Here is a 22,178-nt window from a genome sequence, read left to right as displayed (position 1 = left end):
TCACACACTGACCAATCTGCTTGGCACACCTACCACACAGCAGCACAGCAGCTGCAGCCAGTCACACAGAAGGAGCATGCACACAACAGCCAGTCACTGCCATTACGGGCTGTAGATTGGTTATTTTCTATGTATTCCAACATTTATAATGACAAACAAAAAGCAATTTCTGTATCTTACTTTTTGCTGATGCAAAGCAGCTTTTCAACTATGCATTTTTTTATTATAGTCAACAGACACTGGTTTCGTAGTCATGACCTATCAAAGCTGAAGGGGTTTGTAGACGTTTGGAAACAATGAACAGATAAAAATTTTTACAACCCAAACTCCAGGTCAAATCAGTGGCTTTCAGCCATCAGCTTCAGTGCAATGGCACCCACTGTAAAAAGTCTCAGTTGTAGTAGGCTAGGAGGAGAGGATTGGAGATGCTTAGCAAATTGGGGTATATATGCAAAGAGTCTGACTGGAAAAATGTGACAGTCAAGAAATCTAATGGAAATCAGCATTTTCCAAAAGGAATGCTGGTCAGTGTGCAGGACAGTGACACCATCCTGTCGGCTGTCTACCAGTCCATAGTAACTTCACCAGAAGTCAAGCGTATAGCAGATATAAAAGATTGTCTCTAGATGATATAAACATCTCTTTTATGGAGATCACATTTCACTGATGGAGTTTTGTCTCTATGAAACAAGATTTTGGCAAGGCTTTAAGATTCAACTTTCACAGATGTTAACTATAAGATCCCATGGATAAGTGTTTTAATTGACAATCAATCATTTTCTCAAATCATGTAAACATCTCTCTTGTCTTTGAGCCATGAATTGTGACTGTATCATCAAAATACATTGACAGTTTTTCCTTCCCTCAAAAGCATGTAACTGCCATTGTTACTAAAATCGAAATAATTTCTTAAAATAATTCTTAAAAGACTGCAAATGAGCACATGCACAGTAAAGAAGAATAATAATGCTTTTCTATAAGCTTTAATGAAAACAAAACACACAGGTAACTAGTAACGGTAACAATGACCAGTGTCTCTGAAGGAAAATAAATGGAGGGAGAGGGACAGAATATATTGTGATGCTTAACTAGAGATAACATTTCAATATGATTTCCCAGAAACTCAACTGATTAAATCACAAAACAGAAAAACCTTCAAGTTGCTTACCCTTTCCCATTTGATCCAAAAGAACATGTCCGCTTCGTTTCAGTTCATCTAACTTTTGGCTTTTTTCAACTCTTTCTTTTTCAATCACCTTTAAAATGAAACGCAAAAGAATAGTTTCAGTGAGGGTTATTTTTCCTGACTTCCCTCTTTCCCCCACTAACATGTATTTTCCCACTACTACCCAAAACACATGCAGTTTTCTTGAATACAGCACCTTCTAGGATGCCTGTTAGTTCTGTTTGTTCAGAAAACAAATGCCAAAGGAGTTAGCTCTCACAAGTACCAAGCAAGAAAGAGAAGGTACAACAGCACCAGGAATAAAATATTGTTAAAAGGGTTGATGGTCCTGCAATGTGAAATAAGATATTGGGACAAGAGCTGAAACAAATCACTTGTGATCAAAAATTGTAATTCTTTAATGCAAAATAGTGGAGAAAAGACCTTTTTTTTTAGTAGTCCCTTCACCTCCACAGTCTCTGAGATTTCCAGTAGACTCTCAGAAGCTCTAGTGCTTCACTCTCCTTCACAAAGATATGGTGAAGGAAATTCTATATGACTACCAAGATTTTTAAAGGAATAAGTTCTTCACTCAAGTCATACATATTTGGTGTATATTGCTGTGTGAGTCAATAGGTAGAATACATACACAGAGGAAAGATAAGTTCCTTTGCCACCAAGCCACAACTTCAATATCCTCTGTGATTACAAAGAATCTCCAAACAAAAATCTTTTTGGAACTCTTGTCAAAGGTCATTACTCTGGTTTAGACTTGCTACAGTAAATTCAGAAGTGTGCGCTTATTTGCACAGCTGGGAAGAACAAACACTTTTCTACCCACTTACAGCCCAATCATTTAAAAACAGCTGTTCACAGGAACCCGGTGTTCATCTTGGAGCCTTTCTAATAAACAGCTTATAAACATTCATAAAGATCTATAAATAAACTATTGGGAGGGTTGTTTTGGTTTTTATTTTCAACAGTGCTCTCATTCCAAACATTCCTACTGGCACCATTTTGTACTACAGCACTAAGGAGGAGATTCCTTATAGATATTTTTAAGTATTGGTTTTGAATTCAAAAGCAGCTTCAGGTCCTGCTAAAGTTCCAGTAAGCCTTCATTAACAAAGCATGCTCAAGGACCAAAAAAAGGCAAGAATACATTCCCGAAACAGAAGGAATATAAGATAAAATGGCTATTTCATGGCTCCCACAGGATTCTGTAAAATTATGTATTCTGTCTGGTAGCTCAGCAATACTGTACACAAGTTGTAACTATCATGTTTTCTCCAAAATTAATAGAGGAAACATGTCGAAACATTATAACAACACACCACTTTGGACCCTGGGTGGTACAGTGCGTGAGTAGTGTCACAGCATGACTCACTGAGTCTCTGAGCACCCCGCTGGCCTATCTCTGCCAAAATTATAAAAGTAGTGTCAATCAACACCATTTCTGACTGTGAAACATGAAACCAAAATGTTATTTAGTGTAAAAGATAATAATCCTGAAGACAGACACTTTTCAGAACTCCAAAGTAGACATCAGTAATATACGTTTTTAAAATTTCCTGTGGATTATGCAACCCAACACCAGCAAAAACAGCGTGTCCAGCTGGTCAGAGATTTCCATGTATGTCCAGTTCTGAAACTATTTAACTAAAGGACTTAATCCCCTCAAAGCATGTGGATCAGCCCAGCTGACAGCCAGCTTAGATACAGAGGATACTATTCACTGAAACACTCTCTATCTCCCCATTTTACCTTCAACTTTTCTTTCATGCTTGAAGTTTCTCTCATCTTCTTGTATTCTTTGATGTCTGCTGCCTCAATGGCAGATTTTGATTTTGAAATCCAGTTCAAGAGCTCCGCACTTTCAGCATCAAACCTGGTTTAAAAGGTCAGACAAGGGTTTGGTTTCTTGGGGTTTTTTTTCCCCCCCATTCAGTCACTCTGTCTTAAATATCAGAAGTCTTAAAGTTCAGCACATTACTCCATCCTAAAACAGCAAGACTGCACACAAAATTCATGCTTCTTATATTACTACTCACAGGAAGTAGGGCAGAGACAGACTTTCAAAAACCTACTATCATAAAAATTATGCCCATGGTATTAGCCTTTGGGAATAAATTAGGAATGCATTTATTTCTCATTTTTTATACATAGCTTCATGCAAACTATAACTGTTTCTTTTAATATGTCACAAAACAGATCTCTCAATGCCGAGTATCTTGAAAGTAATAAACTGAACCTCAGGAACAAGATAAATAAGAATTACAGTTCTAAGTTTCAAAGAAGTCTGCAACACTATTTAGTCTGAAGGAAAAGCTAGCAGCTTAAGCACTCATGGCAGTGACAGTGGACAAATCCTTTTGCACACTTAGCTGACTAAAGATTAGCCTATAGCTTAATGTTTTTGGCTACACTGGACATGTCTATACGAACATAACTTTCTTAAGCCTAAAACCTCTAAGTTTCAACCTGCCATCACCAAAAGAAACCAAATCAACTCTCAAATTAACCAATATTATACAGAACTTAAGAGGAGGACAGATATACTTTACAGACCACAAGTCAGGCCATATTACTGTTATACTAAACAGTGTAAATCCTAACATGGAATAACAGCATCTCAATAAATGCAAAGTCACTGACCTTCACTCAAAGTTTTCCTGAAAAACCAGCAAAATTCTACTTACTAGTCATTTCTTGGTTTCAACATAAGTAAATGGAATAATGTAAAAGCATCAGAAAGTTTAAACTATTTTTACTGACCCTTTCTTTAATGCAGTTTGAACTCAAAGAAAATAGATGACAGGTAAATCACTTTTGCTTTCAAAATCTAATATAGTTTTCACAGTTCGTGATACAGAGAACAAGATTGATGGGTTGCTGACTGCTTTACTGCCCTGGGACACTCAGATGCACACAACACCCCCACCAGGGCTCAGAGGATCTGACCAGTGTCCTCAAGAGGGTTTGGGAAGGTTGCTCACCTCTCCAAACCTCTATTCCTCCTCCAGAAAAAAAAGAACTCTTTTTCACTGTGCAAACACACATCACCTAGCATAGAGATCCCCCCACTCTTGACACAGCCCTCTATCCTTGCCCTAAACAGCCTGCCAAAGATTTAAACTAGTGACACCTCAAAGAAGTGCTCATTTTCTCAGCCAAGCACAAAAAGTAAAATGTTGAGTATAAGGCATTTACTTCCTTAATTTATCTTGAAACAATTCCTTTAGTTTTAGGTGTGCTATTTATGAATTCAACACAAGTTATTAAATACTGGTTAGCCTAGAGGAGAATAGGCTCCAGGGAAACTGAAAGAAAATTGGGGAGGGACTATCAGGAATTGTATTGATAGAACAAGGACTAAATGTTTTCAACTGAAAGAGTATATTTCGATTACATATAAGGAAGAAATTCTTCAGTATGAGAGACACTGGCGACTGTCTTCAGTGATGAGACACTGGAACAAACTGCCCAGAGAAGCTGTAGATGCCACATCCCTGGAAGTGTTCTACGCCAGATTGCATGGGGCTCCAAACAACCTGGTCTGGTGGAAGGTGCCTCTGCCCATAGCAGAGGAGTTGGAATGAGATGATCTTTAAGGTCCCTTCCAGCCCAAACCGTTCTATGAATCTAAATATGCAAATCAGCCAGCCACCCCAGAAATACTTGTCAAAGAAGACATCACTGTAATATTATTATTATTACTACATACCAGGGAGATAGATTTCTGAGCCTTTTTTTTGTGCAGTTTCTCCCACTTCTCTCATATATTTATGGTGATTATAAACAAATAGTAAATCAAAATACTTGGCACTTTCACAACACTTTTTAACCAAAGATGAGATGTTTTTACAAAAAGAAGTGAATATAATTAATTCTATCTTTCCAGTAAAGGAGCTAAGGTATAAAGGGCTGAAGACCTGCTTCTAGGAGAAACAAAACACACCCATGTCCCTTGGAAGTTAATGGAAGGTACAGGTTTTCTGTTGCTCTGAAAACAAGACTGTACACAACACTTCCTTCACGTTCACAGAATTGTTTGGGTTGGAAGGACCTCTGGAGATCATCTAGTCCAACCCCCAAACCCACCCTCACAAGTGCAATTTAAGTATTGCTCACTTGCATAAAAGAAGAATCAAAAGCCAAGACAGAGAGTCTACGTAGTATCTAATGAGCGAGCAAAAATGGTAGTGACATATACTTACTTTTTCTTTGCTTCACTGTCCCCTGGAATTTGCCTTTTCCTTGGGAGTGGTGGCGGGGGCAACTCCTGCCTGGACTGTTCCTTCAACGGTGTTGCTTCTGCAGCAGTCTTCTGTGAAACCTGTGACATTCCTACACTTCCTACAGCTTGAGTTACCTACACAAAATAATTTAGGAAAAGGATCACATAACATTTATAACACAAGCTGAATTGCTTTTTCTTAGTTTCTTTTATTCATCAGTCATAAAAGCCCATTCATTCACTCCTCCAAATGACCTGCTGTCATGAAACACACCTTTATCATAGATGCACTCCACAGAAAAATTTCATTATTCTCATTTTACAGATGGAAACCAAGCATCAATACTCTCAGTTCAACTAGAATTTCATGCCAGTCGAAACGAACTATAATCAACAAAAAAAGGATTATATCTATTTTTCTTCAAAATTTGTTCACAAAAAGAACCAAGGTACCTGAGGTCTATTAACACACAATTCCATATTTTGTATCCATATCTCATAAAACCAAGCCTAGATCTCATAAGGATCTAGGTGAATTTGACCTAAAAACTCACTCATTGCAATAGAAACCTTCCATGTTCCTTAAGGGGTTATAAAGTAAGACCCAAGGGAATCAACCTGTAAGTTCTAAGTACGTGCTTGATATTTAAGGGGAGTGAAAGGATGAAGACAGGATTTGGTGTTTCCTAGCGCTTTGACTCAGACACAAGAACAAACTACAGCCACATGGCTGAAATAAACCCCTTCTCAGACTGCACAACTCATTCACTATACACTAAATGGATCGTGAATCAGTGCCATGGCTTTCATCATAACAACATATTAATATCACATAAAAAGGCACATGAGTTATAAAACTGTCAAATAAAATTCTCACAGAAACCAATGGAGTTCTGTCTAAATAAAAACATTACCAAGCACTCAAAACACTAAAATAAACATTTAACAATCCAGCTTGGCTATCATGGTTACACATCAAACAAACAACTACTCTATTTTCAACAGATGAGAAATCATACTCACAGAGCATAAATGCTTGTATGACTCCCATTTATTTATCTATTCTGGGTTTTGCCTTTGTTTTCTTTTAGTATCAGATTTAATCCATTCCCAGCACTCTTATAATGTTTAAAGGCATTTGCATTGATTGATAATACATGGCAAGCCTGCTTTACTCATCAGAAAAATGAAGCTTAATCTGTGTGAGAAAGGAGTAATAGTACTAGTCAGGTTAACAACTTGGGCTTTCGAAGACCAAAAAATGTAGACAGATCTGACAGCAGATAAAGTCAGCCTCATGTGAAAAAACACTCACCTACCTCTCTAGCCTAACACCAAGAACTCTCCTGGGCAATTTCACTGACGCAGTATCAGCGAAGTTTGCACACATACAGTCATCTAAAAAGCTAACAAGTAATAAAGCCCTGTTAAGTACCTGGTTAGAGTAATCCTCTAGCTTCTGAACCAAACTGTCCCACCTCTGAGTTAGTTCTTCTTGATCCTGATCAATTTTGCTGGATGCTCTGTCATTCCCAAGGATTTGGGCCACCTCCTGACCTAGCTCATTCAGCTGGTCTAGTGTTTGACGTTTCATACCCATGTCCTCTTTCAAAATCTGAAATTAAAAGCAAGCATTAAAAGATGACATCAAGTATTCTGCTACCCCTTAGCTTTTAATTCCCTGTCTGGGAGGGGAAGGGTGTTGTGGGGGTGGTGACAGAGGTGAAAAATGTACTACCTGAGTCAAATGAACAGTTCTCTCATGTAAAAACAGCCCTAACAGACACTCTTTTTAAAGAGCACATCCTTGAAACAGCTTCTAAAGCAACCAGTAGTATCTTGAGTAACAAATTATTAGTTCAATGAAATAAAAAACAAACCACACTGCAAACCTACACTTTGGAAAACACAGCTGACTGGTGGTCTGCAAAAAAATACAAATTCCGTCAATCATCTAGGATAGCTCTTCCAAAGTTTGGTACACCAACCTGGAACAGCCATAGAATAGGTTGTACCAATTTTTTTTAATTCATGTGAAAGAATCCAGCAGGAGAGAATGTTGCCTGGCTTCCAAAGTGTCATGCATTCACAGCTCCTACTAGGGTCAAACTGGTAATTTGCCATTCATTTAGTTTATGAGGTTTGATGGGACAGCACAGGATAGTGATACTCACTGCTAGTTTTCGAACATTCACACTCAGGTCTGTTTGATCTTTAAAGTTGCTTGTCTGGACCTTACACAAAGCCTCTTCTTTCTCAATTAACCAAGCTTTCAATAAGCACTGCAAATTGTAAGAAAAATAGCACAAGAAAATATCAGGTTTGTCAAACAGCTACTGACAACTCCTTCTTTAAGATCTTTGCATTCAAGGCGCAATTCTACAGTCTTTATACGCAGGAATTTCAGTTGACTTCAATAATAGATAAAATGGGACAAAAATATCAGATTAGGGAATGCAGTAATACTTTCCAGCAAAACAATTTCAATAAAACCATTTCTCAATTTATCAGAGCACATTTCCCCCAAAGATATTTATAGCAAACAGACATCCATCCTAAAGCTGACATAGGATTTCATCAAAATGGCATGTACACTTTTGGTTTTCTACCCTTCTTCCTCCATGACTCAAACCCAGTTGTTACAAGTATTTTCTCACAGAAGCTACACCGCTGGTAATTCAAAATTCTTTTAGTCCAGGCAGTCGATCAAAGATACTAATTAGTCACCTCCCTGTCTATGGTACCTACTTTCAATTGCAAAATAACTTCAGCAAATACTATTTCATTAACTACTGAAAGCTAGAGTGGTCTGCTCTGAATAGTTCTAACTCGGGGATCTTGAACTTCTTCCATTTTTTTTCTAGGAAATCTGTCCTGGGTCTCACTTGGTTTCAGTCATATAGCACTCCTATGGTAACACCAGCAATAACTGGCATCAAGTATCAGGAAAGATTTTCTAGAGAATATATTATGTTGCAACATATTACTGCTGCTGCTGCACAGCAGTTTCCATGGACTAGAATGCCCAGTTCTCAGTTGCATAGCCACTGTTGCACTGCTGTTCCTCTGTGTTTAAAAATAAATCATACAGCAAGGCAGACCTTTTTGTTCTTTGAACAACACAGTTTACAAAAGCCACTAGGTTCCTCAGTCTAGCTGTATACTTTTGTCATTGTCCCAGAACTTACTACAGTAACCTGTGGGCCAAAGGGTTAAGGCAATTTATATTTCCAATGTAAACCAATATGCAAAACGTACAGATAGAAAATACAGTGGTGGTGGAAATGCCATAAGGTTGTGAGAAACAAAATTATAACATCACATACTCCATGGAAAAATCATGCTGGCATCCCAGCCAACATATTTTATGCATAAGAGGAGCTTAAAAACCCTTCAGTGTATTCAGTTAATTTCTGCTAAGTCAGCAGTCAAAGACAACTCTCCCTAGAAAACTGAAACATAATTATCACAGTGCTAAGAAGTATCTGACATCTGGCACCAATTGAGGAATTTGTTTCCTGAGTGGTAAGAATTGTGGTTTCCAAAAGCTTTCTAGGCAGCCACATAAAGGCCAATGCATCACTGTTGCATCTCTCTATATATTTGGCCAAAATGGAAAATGCTAGTACCTAAATGTTTTAGCTACTTTTCTGTTAAAGTGTTTGTGTATTCAGTTCTCAAGTAGTTTCAAACTATAACTTTAAGTCACTTGATCATTCTTAAGGACAGAGAACTGTAATTCAAACCTCTTAGTAACAAATGCCTTGTTCAGTTGAACAATGAATGCAAACATAGGCTAAATCTAAACCAACTAAAACAAACTTGTATTTCCTCATTATTCACTGACATTCTACATTAAACACATCCATTGTTTCACTTTTACACAGCAACATAATTATATACAAATTAAAAAAAGCTGAATGCAAAAGCAACTCCAACAGAAGATGACATTTTTAACAGTACTGTAAGAGCCAATGAGTGGTCAATTTTCCCCATAAAAATATAAGGGTGGAAGAGGACAGAAATATATTCACATAGAGTCACTAAAACTAAGAGCACTTGGAAGTTCATACTTTGACATACACAGCAAGGATTTTTGGGTAATTGTTATTTCTTAACTCAGAGTTACCATGACCAAGAGTTGCAAAAGACTGTTAGCACACAATTTTCTGGACATACATGCACAGATGACAAAGCAGTATTTCAAAGAAATATATATATAAACAGATACTTGGCATGGGATAAACCAAAATTTCAACCCTGGGTCCATATCAACAAGGTCACATGAGCTAGAAATTCAGCTTATCAATATACTACAAACAGATACAGAAGGGGTCACGGAGAAACACATAAGCAACCCCAAAACCCACAGACAAAAACATCCTTGTCAAAGAAACCAGGCTGCAACTGATACCAACAGCTTATCAGCACTGTTCAACTTCTTTTAAGTGTCTACACAATCTGAGTGTACTGTTGTTTAAACAATAGCTTACAGTAATAAATATCATTTAAGGGGAAAAAAAACAATTTCAGTAAAACCTTCAAACAAAAAAAGCCATCAACTATTTTAAACTGTAGCATCAGGCATGCAAACCTAGCACACATGGTTGTGTTAACACACTTTTATGCCATCAGTTACTTTGTGTTTGAGCAGTATTTATTATATACGTAAAATACATGATATCAAAGAAAGAGAACACTCACAATTCTTGACAATTCAACTGTTCAGCTGAACTCAGCAAAATGAAACATGCTGTATGCTTCATTATATTGACCAAATGCTTGATGCTAATGATTTTGAAAATAGTTATCTATTGATTAGCTGATTGCACAGTCGTGTATGTGTACCCATGTTGGAAGCACATATACCTTAATCAGGAAAATTTCTGTAATTACAAAACCACCAGATACTTAGAGAACTCATTGTAATTTTGCTATCATGGATATTCACACTTCTTGGCCATTTTGCAAGATTCCTTATAAAATAATTTCCAAGGTGTTATAAACTTTCTTTCTCAAAACTTTGGAAAATACTTCTCTTGCACTTCAGAGCTATTCTAATCCTCAAAAAACAGTGAGAACCCAAACAATAACAAAGCCTAGCTTTTCAAGGCTTTTTTCCCCACCCTAGTCGGGGGCTTGATTGTTTGTTTGGGTTTCTTTGGATGGTTGTTTTTTCCCTTCCACAAATCAACTGGTCAACCCTGAGTAACTGAACAGCTACCAACCTGTTCTTCCAGCAACTCTTGCCATAAAAGCTGAATTTCTTGCAGCTTGACCCGTCGATCCTCAGTCCAACGACAAACTGCTGTCCACCGCTCACCAAGCTTCTACAAAAGCAGGAAATGCTCGTGAATGATCACAAACCTCAAAAAGAAACTCTAAAACCAGATACTCAAAAAAAATTTCTACTTCACATTAACCTCTTCCTTCATTATATCTACCTCCTTGTCAGTTACTGCTATCACCATATTGCACAGAACTGGAGATTAACACTTTCAAAAACATTCACTCATGGCCTTACCTCTGCTCTTGCTGAAGTCAGTGAGCTATTTGATTGACTTCAAAGGGAGCAAACAAAGTAGCGCGAATTCTGTTCGAATAAATTCTGTCCCACACTCACTGTACCTCAGGTTACAGTCCTAACTTCTGATAAAAACAGGAAAATACTTCACATGATACTCCCTAGATAAATCATGTTCATATCTTTAAATATTTTTCCTATCAGATTTTAACTTCCTAATAAAAATTACTTATATGAAATAAGAGTTGCACTATGCATCTTCCCATTTTATGAAACTGCTGTAAGGATATACTACAAAAGTATCTAAGCCATTGGGAATGCAAATAGGAATTGAGCTTGAAAGTCACCAAAGCACTTTTGCAGGTTTTAGCTTGAGCTAATTTAATAATTTTTTTAATTAGTATTACTTCATTAAAAAAAATAATTTAAATTACTTTCTACAATAAATTGTCTTTAAACACAAAAACACTAATTAACAATTATACGGAGAGATTTTAAGTAACTGTTACTACAGTTAAAAAATAAAGGCTCTACCATTTTACCTGCAATTGTTCCTCCAGAATAGCTGTTGCACTTTCCCCACTGTTTTCATCGACAATGACAACCATGTGCGTTAGGGAGTTTACCTTCACCTGTTCCGCCTCTAGATCACTCTGCAGGCTCTATAAGAACAAAACAGAGGTTACCAACTTTGAATACATTTGCTAATCTGCTCTTTTGGCCACACGGACTATCACAACTGCTGTGGCAAAGGAAGTACTTCAGATCCAACAGTAAAGCACAAAATCACTGCACAGTTTAAGTAAATGTAAGCAAAAGGCTGCTAGAAATGAACCCAAAACCATTCTGTTGAAATACTGGTAAACATGGGAGTGCTTTAAGCACCATACTTGACTAGGGGAATCATGACAACTGCACTGACTTTCTATATATCTAATGTTATAGGTTGGAGAGCTTAAGTGTTTCTATACAAAGCTGTTATTGTTAATAAGCAAGTACCATAGGGCATGCCAAACAGGGAAAATCACTAAGAACATTCATCTGTTAAAAGCTGACAATATAATTCCCATAAATACCAACAGTGTAATAATTGATCATGATGTTAAAAGCCAATAGTTAAGAACTGCAGAAAACGTGCAGTTCTGATTAGTTTAAAACAATATGAAGATTTAAATATTCATACAATAAAATTATAGAATAACAGATTCCATGGTTAAAGCCTACCTCCAAAATATTTCTGCAAGATCAATAAACCTTTACAGTACTATAAATGTCACTTTTCATCCCCGCATATCCTAAGCTACTCCATGAACAACACGCCTCAAACTTCCCCGACTTTGAAGACAAAAGAATGAAAATGTGGGACAGAAAACTACATAGACCAAAAATAGTCCACTGTTCTTGTTCTGTGAGGTATGTCCCATGCTGGGAAAAAGGTCAAACCTCAGCACTAAGCACAAAAACTAAAGCTGCAACCACGACAAATATCAAAAAGGACATCTTTCTCCTTCACATCTCTTCCTTATTATTGCAGGATAAAAAGGCTGGACTTGCATCCAAAAACTCAATTGAGAGACAAACTACTTCCAAAATATTATGCACATCGGAGAACAGTGTCTATGCACCCCTTTAGGATGCAATTCCTGTAAAAGCAGGGACTGGAATCACTGACTTGGAAAGCCCTTCCTGATACCACATTACTTTAATCTGCAAGGCTCAAGCATGCCTGCCACTCACTAAGGGCAAGTTTGTCCACAGTATATACATAGTACATACTGTTCCTCACACCAACAATTTACCAGGAGAGGTCTTTGTCTCTGCACAAAGTAAGGGTAACAATTTTCCCTACAGGTTTCACTTCCTTCATGAAGCAAATATAATAGTCAGCAGTGCCCAAGCCTTCAGTTAAGACTTCCAATTCCTTTCTACCCCATCATCCTCCTTTTCCAAACACCAAATGCAGCCATGTATGACTTCTGACACAATCAAGTTTCTCAGCTAAAGAACCCACTAGTGTACACATCTTTCAGATACTTCTCCCATACATATTAGATAGCAGACAAAAAGGTTTACCTTATGTTCTTCCAGCTGTTTTTGAAGGGACACCAAATCCTCCGCTAAGAGCTGAGATTCCAGCTTCTGAATGCGTTCTTCTGTGACTGTCAGCCAGTCAGATAGCTGCTGCAACTGCTGCTTCTGGAGCTCCATCAGCATGTCATGCAGGCTGCAGGGGGAAGCACAGACTGAGTTATTTCAGAAACAGCTTTCCCAGGAAAGAAACTAAATCCTAGTTCATATAGGAAAGCAGCAAGGCCATTCATAAAACAGTTACCTAGCACCAAGTAAACTGTTCAGCATTAAGCTAAGGAACACATTTCAGTATTCTTGTTTCCTTCTCTCTCTTTCTCAACAAAAAAAGTTCATGAACTATGCAATTTATATCAGTGATTGTTTCTTCCATCAGAGATTTGCTGCTAATAAAGCCTCTGCTGAGAGTCACAACAAAATGCAGCTCTTACCTTGGTAACCCATATGCAGGAAAAAATTCTTCTGAATGGTTTTTAGCTGTGTAAATACCCATAGCTATCCACATCCACTTTATAGAGACACTTACGTGTTGTTTTAATACTCTTTCAGTAGTTTATGTAACTACTGCATTTAGATACCACATATTTAGTCTGGCACATCTACATAGCATAACAGTCTCAAAGTGTTTACATTATAAAAAAAACCCACCCCAACCAGTTAAAGTCATTCCTTTTGTTTCACCTTGGAAAGTATGAAGGTGGATTTCATGTCACAAACTGAAGTGTTAATTCTAAAAAACATTCTTACAAACAGATGCAAACCGACTTCTCCAAGGCACAGCAAGCACCCACCAGAAGTTGGTGTGTGCCTCTAGAAGAGGTTATGTGCCACAACTCACCGGGACTGCCTGTCCATGCTCTCCACCCTGAGTTCCTCCCAGCGGGAGTTCAGCAGCAGCATTTGTTCCTGAATCTCAAACTCCTCTTCAGGTGACAGATTTCCCTGGGCCACCAGTTGGTTTCCAGCCTGCAGAACACTGCCAACACTGCTCTGGTGCGCAGTCAGTTCCATCATAAACCCCTGAAAATAGTACAAGCAGAGATATCAGCATGGGGTCCTACAGGAGTTTATGAATTCGTAAATATCCTAAAAAACTGTCATGCTTGAAACATTGCAGCAGAATGAGTTGGTACTATCAAACACACAAACAACATAGACCCGTTCCTCACTTTGACAAAAGATTTTCCATGAGCTACAAAAAGTCTGGAGTCAGTAAAACAGAATTAATTGAGAAAAAAAAGTTGACCACCTCAATGAAAGATCTGTTTGGTAGAAGACAGCCTTTGAACAAACTCACCAAGAATATGAAACAAACTTACTTATGGACAACAGAACATAATATCTGAAATGTATTGTAGGAAAGCAATTAGAACCCTGTCAGTTACTAACACTCAAAAATTCATATATTTACTGTAAAGCTAGAACACCTCTTCCTTTGGTTCATGGCTTTAAAACTGTAGCACAAGGAAGAAATTCCTCATATTGATCAGCATTCAGATTTTATATGTTACTGTATACAGTAAGCTGACACTGGAGAAAACTAAAACATCTAACATGCCACTTTAAACTTCTATCAACATTAGCACACCTGTCCAGATTTTGAACAGAGTCAAAACAAAATAATTTGGAAACAAGAATAATTTGGAAGAATCAACACAAGTTTCTGAAACAAACTACCCTAATCATCACAAGGACACCACTGAATTAAATTGACGTGATTATCAATTTCAGCATTGCACTCTTTCAACAGCAAGTGACATAAGGCTGACCAGGCTTTTTAGTAGTTGGCAGCAGGTAAGCACTCAGTCTGGATCAGACTGCCTTTGAATTAAGCATACCAGTAAACTGCCCACCAAAAGCTGATTTTAAAAAATACGTTAAAGCTTCAAAGCATATTCCACTCTAAGTTCTTCTAAAAAGATCCATTTTCACCTTCAAACAGCCATTATTTTTTAAAAACAAACAAACAAAAAAAAAACCCCAACCACACGTAGACTACATTCAGTTAGAGGTGCCCTTCATTTAGAAAAAGACAGACAAAAGAAACAGAATGGAAGGTCTTGAATAAGGACTAGGAAATGGAAGTTCTGCAGCTTACACACACATACAAAGAAATCAAACCACAACAAAGGAATTTTCAAGAGAAGCTTACTTCATGAGTGGAAAATTGTTCTTTGACTTCCTCAACATCACCAGATATTTCCTCCTGTTCCCGAAATGTGTCCTCAGCTGACAGCAACCATGTAAGAACTTCTTCCAGAGCAGCTTGGTAGCTATCCAAGTCCATATCCACCTCTGTCACTGTGCTGGGAGTCTCTGCTCTAGAACTGTCCTGGTCCTCTTCAAGTACTACAGTCTAGGCAGCCAAGAGAAAAGGGTTGTCTTAGAAGTGCACAGAAGATGCCTTCCCAAAAGATATTAAAAACAGAAAAATTTTTAGTCCTTGACAAAATGTTAAAAGTAAACATTGGATACATTTTAATAGGAAAGGTCAGAGTCACTACTAATTTTAAAATAAAAAAATCTGGATAGAATTCAATCTTGCTCTTTTAACAGTCAATCTCACAACCAAACAAAACCTCATCACTATCACTACCCATCAAAAGTTCCATGGTAAATTCAGTTAAAGATTTCAGACCACCCTCTTCAGCTGGTCAAGACATATGAGAAAGAGAAGTAAAAGCAAGAAGCATAACACAAATGGAACTTTATACCTCAACATACAGGTTTTTGTACATGAATCATAAAAGAAAAAGAAAGACAGAAAGACTCAAGTTAATGATAAAGAAGATAAGATTTTTCATATTTTCCCAGTTGTGTTGTCCAAGACAGAAGGCATGCTTCAGAGATAACTGACAAACATGAAGGTTAGCTAAAATTACAACTTAAGAAATCACAGGCTGACTTTGATGATAAACACACCTGCTGCACGTTGAACTCTCCATCCTCACATTCCTGCTTATATCTCCTTGGAAGAGTTTCCACCTCCCGAATGTCTTCCATTGTGACTTGCTTAGGAAGGACCTCAAACAAAGAGGTTAAATACATAATAATAGACTTTTTGTCTGGAAGCTGTACAGCAACATCTGCATCAAAAAGAAGATATGGGGAAAAATAAATGAAGAAGCTGATTTTCTAAATTATTACTTAAAACACAGATGAGACTACATATTGTGCACATCACAGGTTCTCCTGTTGAGTAGTCTTTAGTAAGCTTTTACCTTAAAGACGAGGTTTGACATATATTCAAAGTACTATGAAGGAGAAAAAAAAAATAAAAAAAAATTCTACATTTGGAAGTGAATTTGCATTAAAAGGTTTGATGTTTTTGAAGTAACAGCCCAGGCATAAAGTTGCTAAGGAATAAAAAACCATTCAGGGGAAATTATTCTAAGCATCTCCCAAGCAGAAACGCAGTTCAGGGACAGTATCCATAAAAAAAAGTATTTCCACTTGGGCCCTACTCCCACTCCCATTATTAGTCAGTTAATTTTCTTATTTTTCATATTGATAGAGTTTCACTGACTCCGGTTCACTTATCTCTTGGGTTATGAGCAGTACCCACTCAGTTAATACTTTTTTTTTTAGTAGAAATTGGTGCTTGAATCTACAAAGTTTCAGAGCTTATCTTACAGAATAAGTCTTTGGATGCTCACTTCAAAGCGGAGCAACAGCTCAGTATTTAAAAAAAAAGAGTCGTAAAAGTTTCCTGGTAAGCATTCCTACACAGTATGTACTCATAGCACTGGCAGCTACTGTTACTCAGTGTATATATAAAGAATAACACATCAAGGTCCTTAAAATGTCCCATTCTACATAATTCTCTACTGTATCTGAAAAGCAGACACCCTTGCAGTACAGCTCCTACCTAAAATGAAAGAAAGTCAGGGTACCAAGTTCAGCTTCCCTATCCACTCTCTGAATAGTAAATCAACCTGAATCTTAATATTCAAAATGCCAAAACAGAAGCACGCACAGACATACCCTTACCCTACAAATTACATTATTTTAAACCCAAAATTAAAGGCTCAAAACAAAAATGATGGAATTTTTATTCCTAGTTTATGTCAGTAGAAGAAATTTCTTTCAAGAGAGCTCAGAAAAACCTCTGGTCAAGTAAAGTAACTATATCCTACCTTCAGGATCTAACAGTTTCTCAATTCCTAAGTGGTTCTTGGCTATGTTGAAAGCATTTTCCATTCGCTCAACAGGGGTCATCTTTAAAACTTTGTCCCAGCTGAAAAGCTCAGGTCTAAAAGTAAAAACAAACCAAGGAAGAAAGTAAATTTTATCTAGGAAAAAAAAATTCCTTAACATACAAAATATCGAGTTATGGATATGATGGTAGCTACAAAATACGTAATATAAACATACACATATATACAAAACACCAACATAAGGTCATATACACAAATGCATAAATACAAATACATGCCTTTTTTTTTGGGGACAATCTGACAATCACAAACCAATTAGCAGACTGCATGTCCACAGCAACATCCAACCTTCCATTCTATGTGTTTTAAACACAGTCATTGACTGCAACAGGAGATCAAATACTACTAATAAGAATACATAAACTTGGTTTAAAATTTATCCCAGAACCAGTTTTCTTCAGCTGTTTCTTACATAGCATTATTGGTATTACACATTTTCTGCATCAGGTACTCATGAGTAATCAAGAGTCACTCTGCTCCTGGAAAGCCTTGTTCCCAACTTGCAGTGTGGCCATCCCAGGCCATCTCAGCCAGGAGCAACAGCAGTCTTCTCCCCACTCGCTCACTCTTCGCCATCCCCCTCCTACTCCCATAATAAAAGACAGCCTACAAAAAAAAAAAATCCCATCACAAGCGTTCCTGAGTCACAATGCAAATCAGGCCAAGGAGCTGATTGATTTGCACTGTCAACAGCCTTCAGGTCTCAAGGGGAAAGAGCAGAACACAGAGCAGGAAGCAGGGTGAGCAAATAGGGCCCCCATTCCTAGCAGTACCTACACCAACAGGGGAGGATCAGCCAAGTGCTACACTAGCAGAGCTGTTAGGCTACACAGCCATTGAAATAACCTTCCGTTCTCCTGCAGTAGTGGCTTCTCATCAAAACGCTGCTATTGATGCTGTACTTTATAGAACTTGAGGAGGAAGAGATAAGCTTGCCTTTCATTCTTTTAATATTTGATTCAGTTGTGAATTGACTTAAGAGTATCCTTTATCATCTATCAAGTCATTACATTTGTGAAATGGGAAGGCTATAAGCCAGCTGGATCTGATAAGCAAAAAGCCAGAAGCATAGAAACTTATGGAATATGGTACCTCCATGCAAGAGCAACAAGGATAACCACATAGATTCATGTAAAGCTTTAGCAGAGACTCCGACTTTGAAAAACACATTGCAATCAATATATTGCACATGCAGTACCTGCACACTGACACGATAACACAAGTTTTAATAAATTGCAATCCAGGTATTTACCTATGAGTGAGAAAATTGAACAAAAGAGTAGAATTCAGTTCAAAGAGGAACTAAGCTAATATTAGAAAATGAAAGAGACCAGCACAGTAAAATGATAATAAAATTATATGAGGTAACAGGTCACTTAAGTGCTGCAGGTGTTACAAAAAGTTACTAGATACTGTAACCAAGAACTAACAATTATTCATAGATAGAAAAAGAGAAAGATACTAAGTCTCTTAAAAGAGGACAATCTTCGTGGATCCCATTAAGTGTCAATTTAAACTAAAATAAAAAAGCAATACTGAAAAAATGCCCCTTAGGTAGGGAAGCACTAGTGTCTGGGTAAGCTAAGCAGCTTTGCTGTCCTACCATTTCTGCAACCTGCCCCAGACCCCTTGCTCTTTTGCAACTGCTTTTAAAGTTTCTCTTCCAGAGACGACCTGAATTTAATTAAACCCAGGTCAAAACTTCTCAGAACGTGGTGCTTCCCTGGCTAAAGGACTTGTGCCCAAGGACAGCAAAGCTGAATTCTGACATGCTGGCAGCTGTCAGGCTCCAAGGAACGGGGAATAAAAGGCTCAGAGATGAGCAGACCCAAAGATTTTAGGAAGCCACACGAAAGCACAATTACTCAGTCAAAGCTTTCAGCAGGGGCTTTTGCTACTTAACAGTGCTCTGAAAAGAGCAGACTTCAGATCATGCAAAGTTCAAGCACACAGGCTCAAGAAATAAGGACAACAAACAGCCTGAAACCAACTTGGCTACCTCTTTCTTCCCTGCTTCCCCTCAGGAAGCTTCCCCTTCCCACCTAGGTCTCATTTGTGTCTAAAGCTGGCACACTCTCCACCACAAAGCTTCACATGCTCAGCACCTGAGCAAAACCACTAGAGGCATATGTGCCAGTAGGAAAACCACCATTACAGTTCACCGCATCCAGAAAAGGGACATGGTGATATTTGTGATAAATTCCAGCAAGACCTTTACTAGTATTGCTCTGCCTTTGCATAACAGTCCTTCCAAACTTTCAGGAGCCCTCAGTGTGGTGCAGGTCCCCCTTACACACCCGTGCAGCCTGAACACAAGCCAGCTCTGGTTCACAAGGCACAGAGGTACATCAGGGCAGACCAGTCCTGAAGCCAGCAAGCCTGTGACAGAGCCCATTTCAGTTAGCACATGCCAAATGGGCACTTAAGAGCAGAGAACAGCAGGCTCAAAGTGAACATATGTTTTGCAAACGCTTTGTATCTGCTGGGTATAGAAGTTATGGGTATTTGTAAAGTATTTGCTGTATCAGATACCTGATGGCCAGGAGGTCTGGTTAAATTACAGAAATTATTTTACCATTACTATGGTTAAGAACAGTCAGACCTTGCAAAGCAATGGGCTGACTTCAATTACACTGGATTATAACATATTTTCCAGTAAATCTGAAAGAAAAATTTTTTTAAAAGAAAGTATAAAAAGCTATGCAAGTTTCATAGGAGTCTGTAACAATGATTTCTTTAACTACCAAAGAGTTCTCCAAAAATCAGAAAGAACACAAAAGATCTGTGCAAAGAGGCTTTAACACAATCCTTTATAAAGTATAATGAACAAACTAATGAATACTCTACAGATACCTGAAGTATTCTATTACCCTTTGATTCTTCTGCCCAACAGTTCTTCTGAAAGAAGTGCACACATTGTCTTTCATGCAAGATATATTAAAAAACACCAGAAAAGCTACAGTCTTTCTTATTCCTTTGTTTTGAAGCTTCTGTATCTCCTTACTGAAATGAAACGGCAAACTCTGATTGAAGAAATGTTTCTCTTTGCAGAGGAGGGCAGGCAGAAGGAAGGAAGTACAGGTGAAGAAGATGGGTCAAATTCCCTCTCCCTGTAGAGACCCTTTCAACACACTCGCTGTATAATGCATACTAAGTGGGATGAAAATCCACTCCAATTAGCGAGTGTTCGTGCATGTGCAGGAACTGAGTGTTACGCTCCTGCCTTGGCTCCAGCCTTTGCAAGGCTCTGGCAACATCCCACCGCTGCTATTGTTACCACAACAAAAGACAAACAACCAGACAATGAATCACCAAAACAGGCTAGAAGCTGTCAAATGCTCAAGCAGGAAGAACACAGGAAAAAAGCTGTTTACTTCTCTAGGTACAAGATATGCTGTTTCCTACTTACTTGTGTCTATGGATGACAGCATTAAAGGCGAGTCCATCAGCCCAGCTTGTGGTGAAGTTCAAAACGTTGACCTGACTGTAAGGTCTCGTGGACTGCCGAACCCAGCTCAGCAGTATCTTCTCACTGTTGGTCTGCTGCAAATCTGACATGATGTTCTTCATGACATCCTTCACCTGCAAGACAACAACAACTACACTTACACACACATGCTCCACTTTTCCTGCTTACAAAGCAAAATTATTCCACAAATCATGAAAGGGTCTTCCCCACGAAAAGCTATGAATCAAACTCCAACTCCTCACACAAAATTTGGGAATAGGAGTCTTCAGGGCATCTTTGCACTCTACAAGAATTAGTAATGCTTCATGTAATAACAACACATTACTCTTACATTGCAATCGTCCCTCTCTCCTCGATGCTGTCTATGCCTTGTGCTGTGGTTCCACCAGTAAATAAACCCCAAAAATACAGTTTGCACAGGTTTTCTGCAAGAGGAGGATATCTGATTCTCCAACAAAAGTAGTTTGTTGTTTGGGTACTACCCATACGCATCTGTCAAAGTCCCTCCGAGTAAATTCAATGATCTTCCGAGACACCTGGATAAACCAGGAACAATTCAATCTCTGAGACTAACAAACCTCAGCAGCAGGCAAGATGCAAGCCAAACACAGCTACCTAGACAGTAAAAAACTACCTGCCTCAATCCTTTGAGGAAGAAATATAAACACAAAGCTTCAGCTTGAAAAGCCACCTGCAATTAACACCAGCAGGAACTAAACTGAGAGGCTGAGTACAACTGAGCACATACAAGAATACGTATCATGGGAGGCAGCCAATAGAATGAGAGTAGAAACCAAATACCAGCCTGCCTTTATTTACCAGCCCAAAATAGAAGCAGTATTTTCTGCCACCAAAACCCTGGGAAGGTTTGTGAAAATCCCAGCAGATCAGTGCACATGATTCCTGGAAAGGAAAAGATCTCGCAGCAGACTCTCACCTGCCAGTGCAAGATAATGCTCCACAGTAGCCCCAGCGTCAGCTTGTGATTTCCATCAACGATGTCAGTTCCTCCAATATTCACCAACTCCACCTGGAGAGGTTGGATCAACTCTATATTAAACACTGTTATCACAGCCTTAAGTCACAACCCCACCCCAAATCCCTGGCTGCCCAGTCATGTAATACCAAGTGCTCTAAAACAAAAAGCAGTTAAAAAGAGCTGGCAGAGAACTGTCCATCTGAATTTGTCAAAACAACTGCTTAAACAACATGACAAAAAATGGTACCAAAGAAGACAGTTCACTGGAAGAGTTTTATTCTCTCCTCTAATATACAGATGCATACCAGCAGTCAAAACTGAACAACAGAAATGCAAGTATGAAGGATCTGACAGGAAAATAAAAGTTAGGCAAGTTTGCTCCTACACAAACTCAGAGATATTGCAGAACCATGAATAATGTTAATGAATAGGTCTGTCCTTTGCATGAACAGCATCAAAATGAGAGAAGTTTATAAAGAGACTAAAAGTTCAAGGGAAA

At 38.2% G+C, this 22,178-nt stretch overlaps 1 protein-coding gene across 6 annotated transcripts in view; it reads right to left on the bottom strand.

The window, feature by feature from the left end:
- UTRN (utrophin) overlaps positions 1-22,178 on the bottom strand; it is a 368,491-nt gene that overhangs the window by 268,456 nt on the left and 77,857 nt on the right. For 5 of the 6 annotated variants that reach the window (XM_051811059.1, XM_051811060.1, XM_051811062.1 and 2 more), the window contains 14 exons: positions 21,638-21,730; positions 20,641-20,813; positions 17,151-17,266; positions 15,937-16,100; positions 15,167-15,370; positions 13,853-14,034; positions 13,000-13,150; positions 11,469-11,588; positions 10,631-10,732; positions 7,577-7,684; positions 6,838-7,017; positions 5,383-5,537; positions 2,930-3,053; positions 1,169-1,256 (listed from right to left, as the gene is read on the bottom strand). In XM_051811059.1, coding sequence (XP_051667019.1) covers positions 1,169-1,256; positions 2,930-3,053; positions 5,383-5,537; positions 6,838-7,017; positions 7,577-7,684; positions 10,631-10,732; positions 11,469-11,588; positions 13,000-13,150; positions 13,853-14,034; positions 15,167-15,370; positions 15,937-16,100; positions 17,151-17,266; positions 20,641-20,813; positions 21,638-21,730 — 1,960 coding nt within the window. Of the gene's footprint in view, positions 1-1,168; positions 1,257-2,929; positions 3,054-5,382; positions 5,538-6,425; positions 6,556-6,837; positions 7,018-7,576; positions 7,685-10,630; positions 10,733-11,468; positions 11,589-12,999; positions 13,151-13,852; positions 14,035-15,166; positions 15,371-15,936; positions 16,101-17,150; positions 17,267-20,640; positions 20,814-21,637; positions 21,731-22,178 lie in introns of those variants that run through there. The other variant, XM_051811063.1, reaches the window with a different exon arrangement.

Source organism: Manacus candei, unplaced genomic scaffold (genome assembly GCF_025592945.1).
Source record: "Manacus candei isolate 608988 ecotype Guabito, Panama unplaced genomic scaffold, ASM2559294v1 h1tg000081l, whole genome shotgun sequence".
In the NCBI taxonomy this organism is placed as follows: domain Eukaryota; kingdom Metazoa; phylum Chordata; class Aves; order Passeriformes; family Pipridae; genus Manacus; species Manacus candei.
The sequence above is the reverse complement of the archived record's forward strand: the minus strand, read 5'-3'. Positions and strand labels throughout refer to the sequence as shown.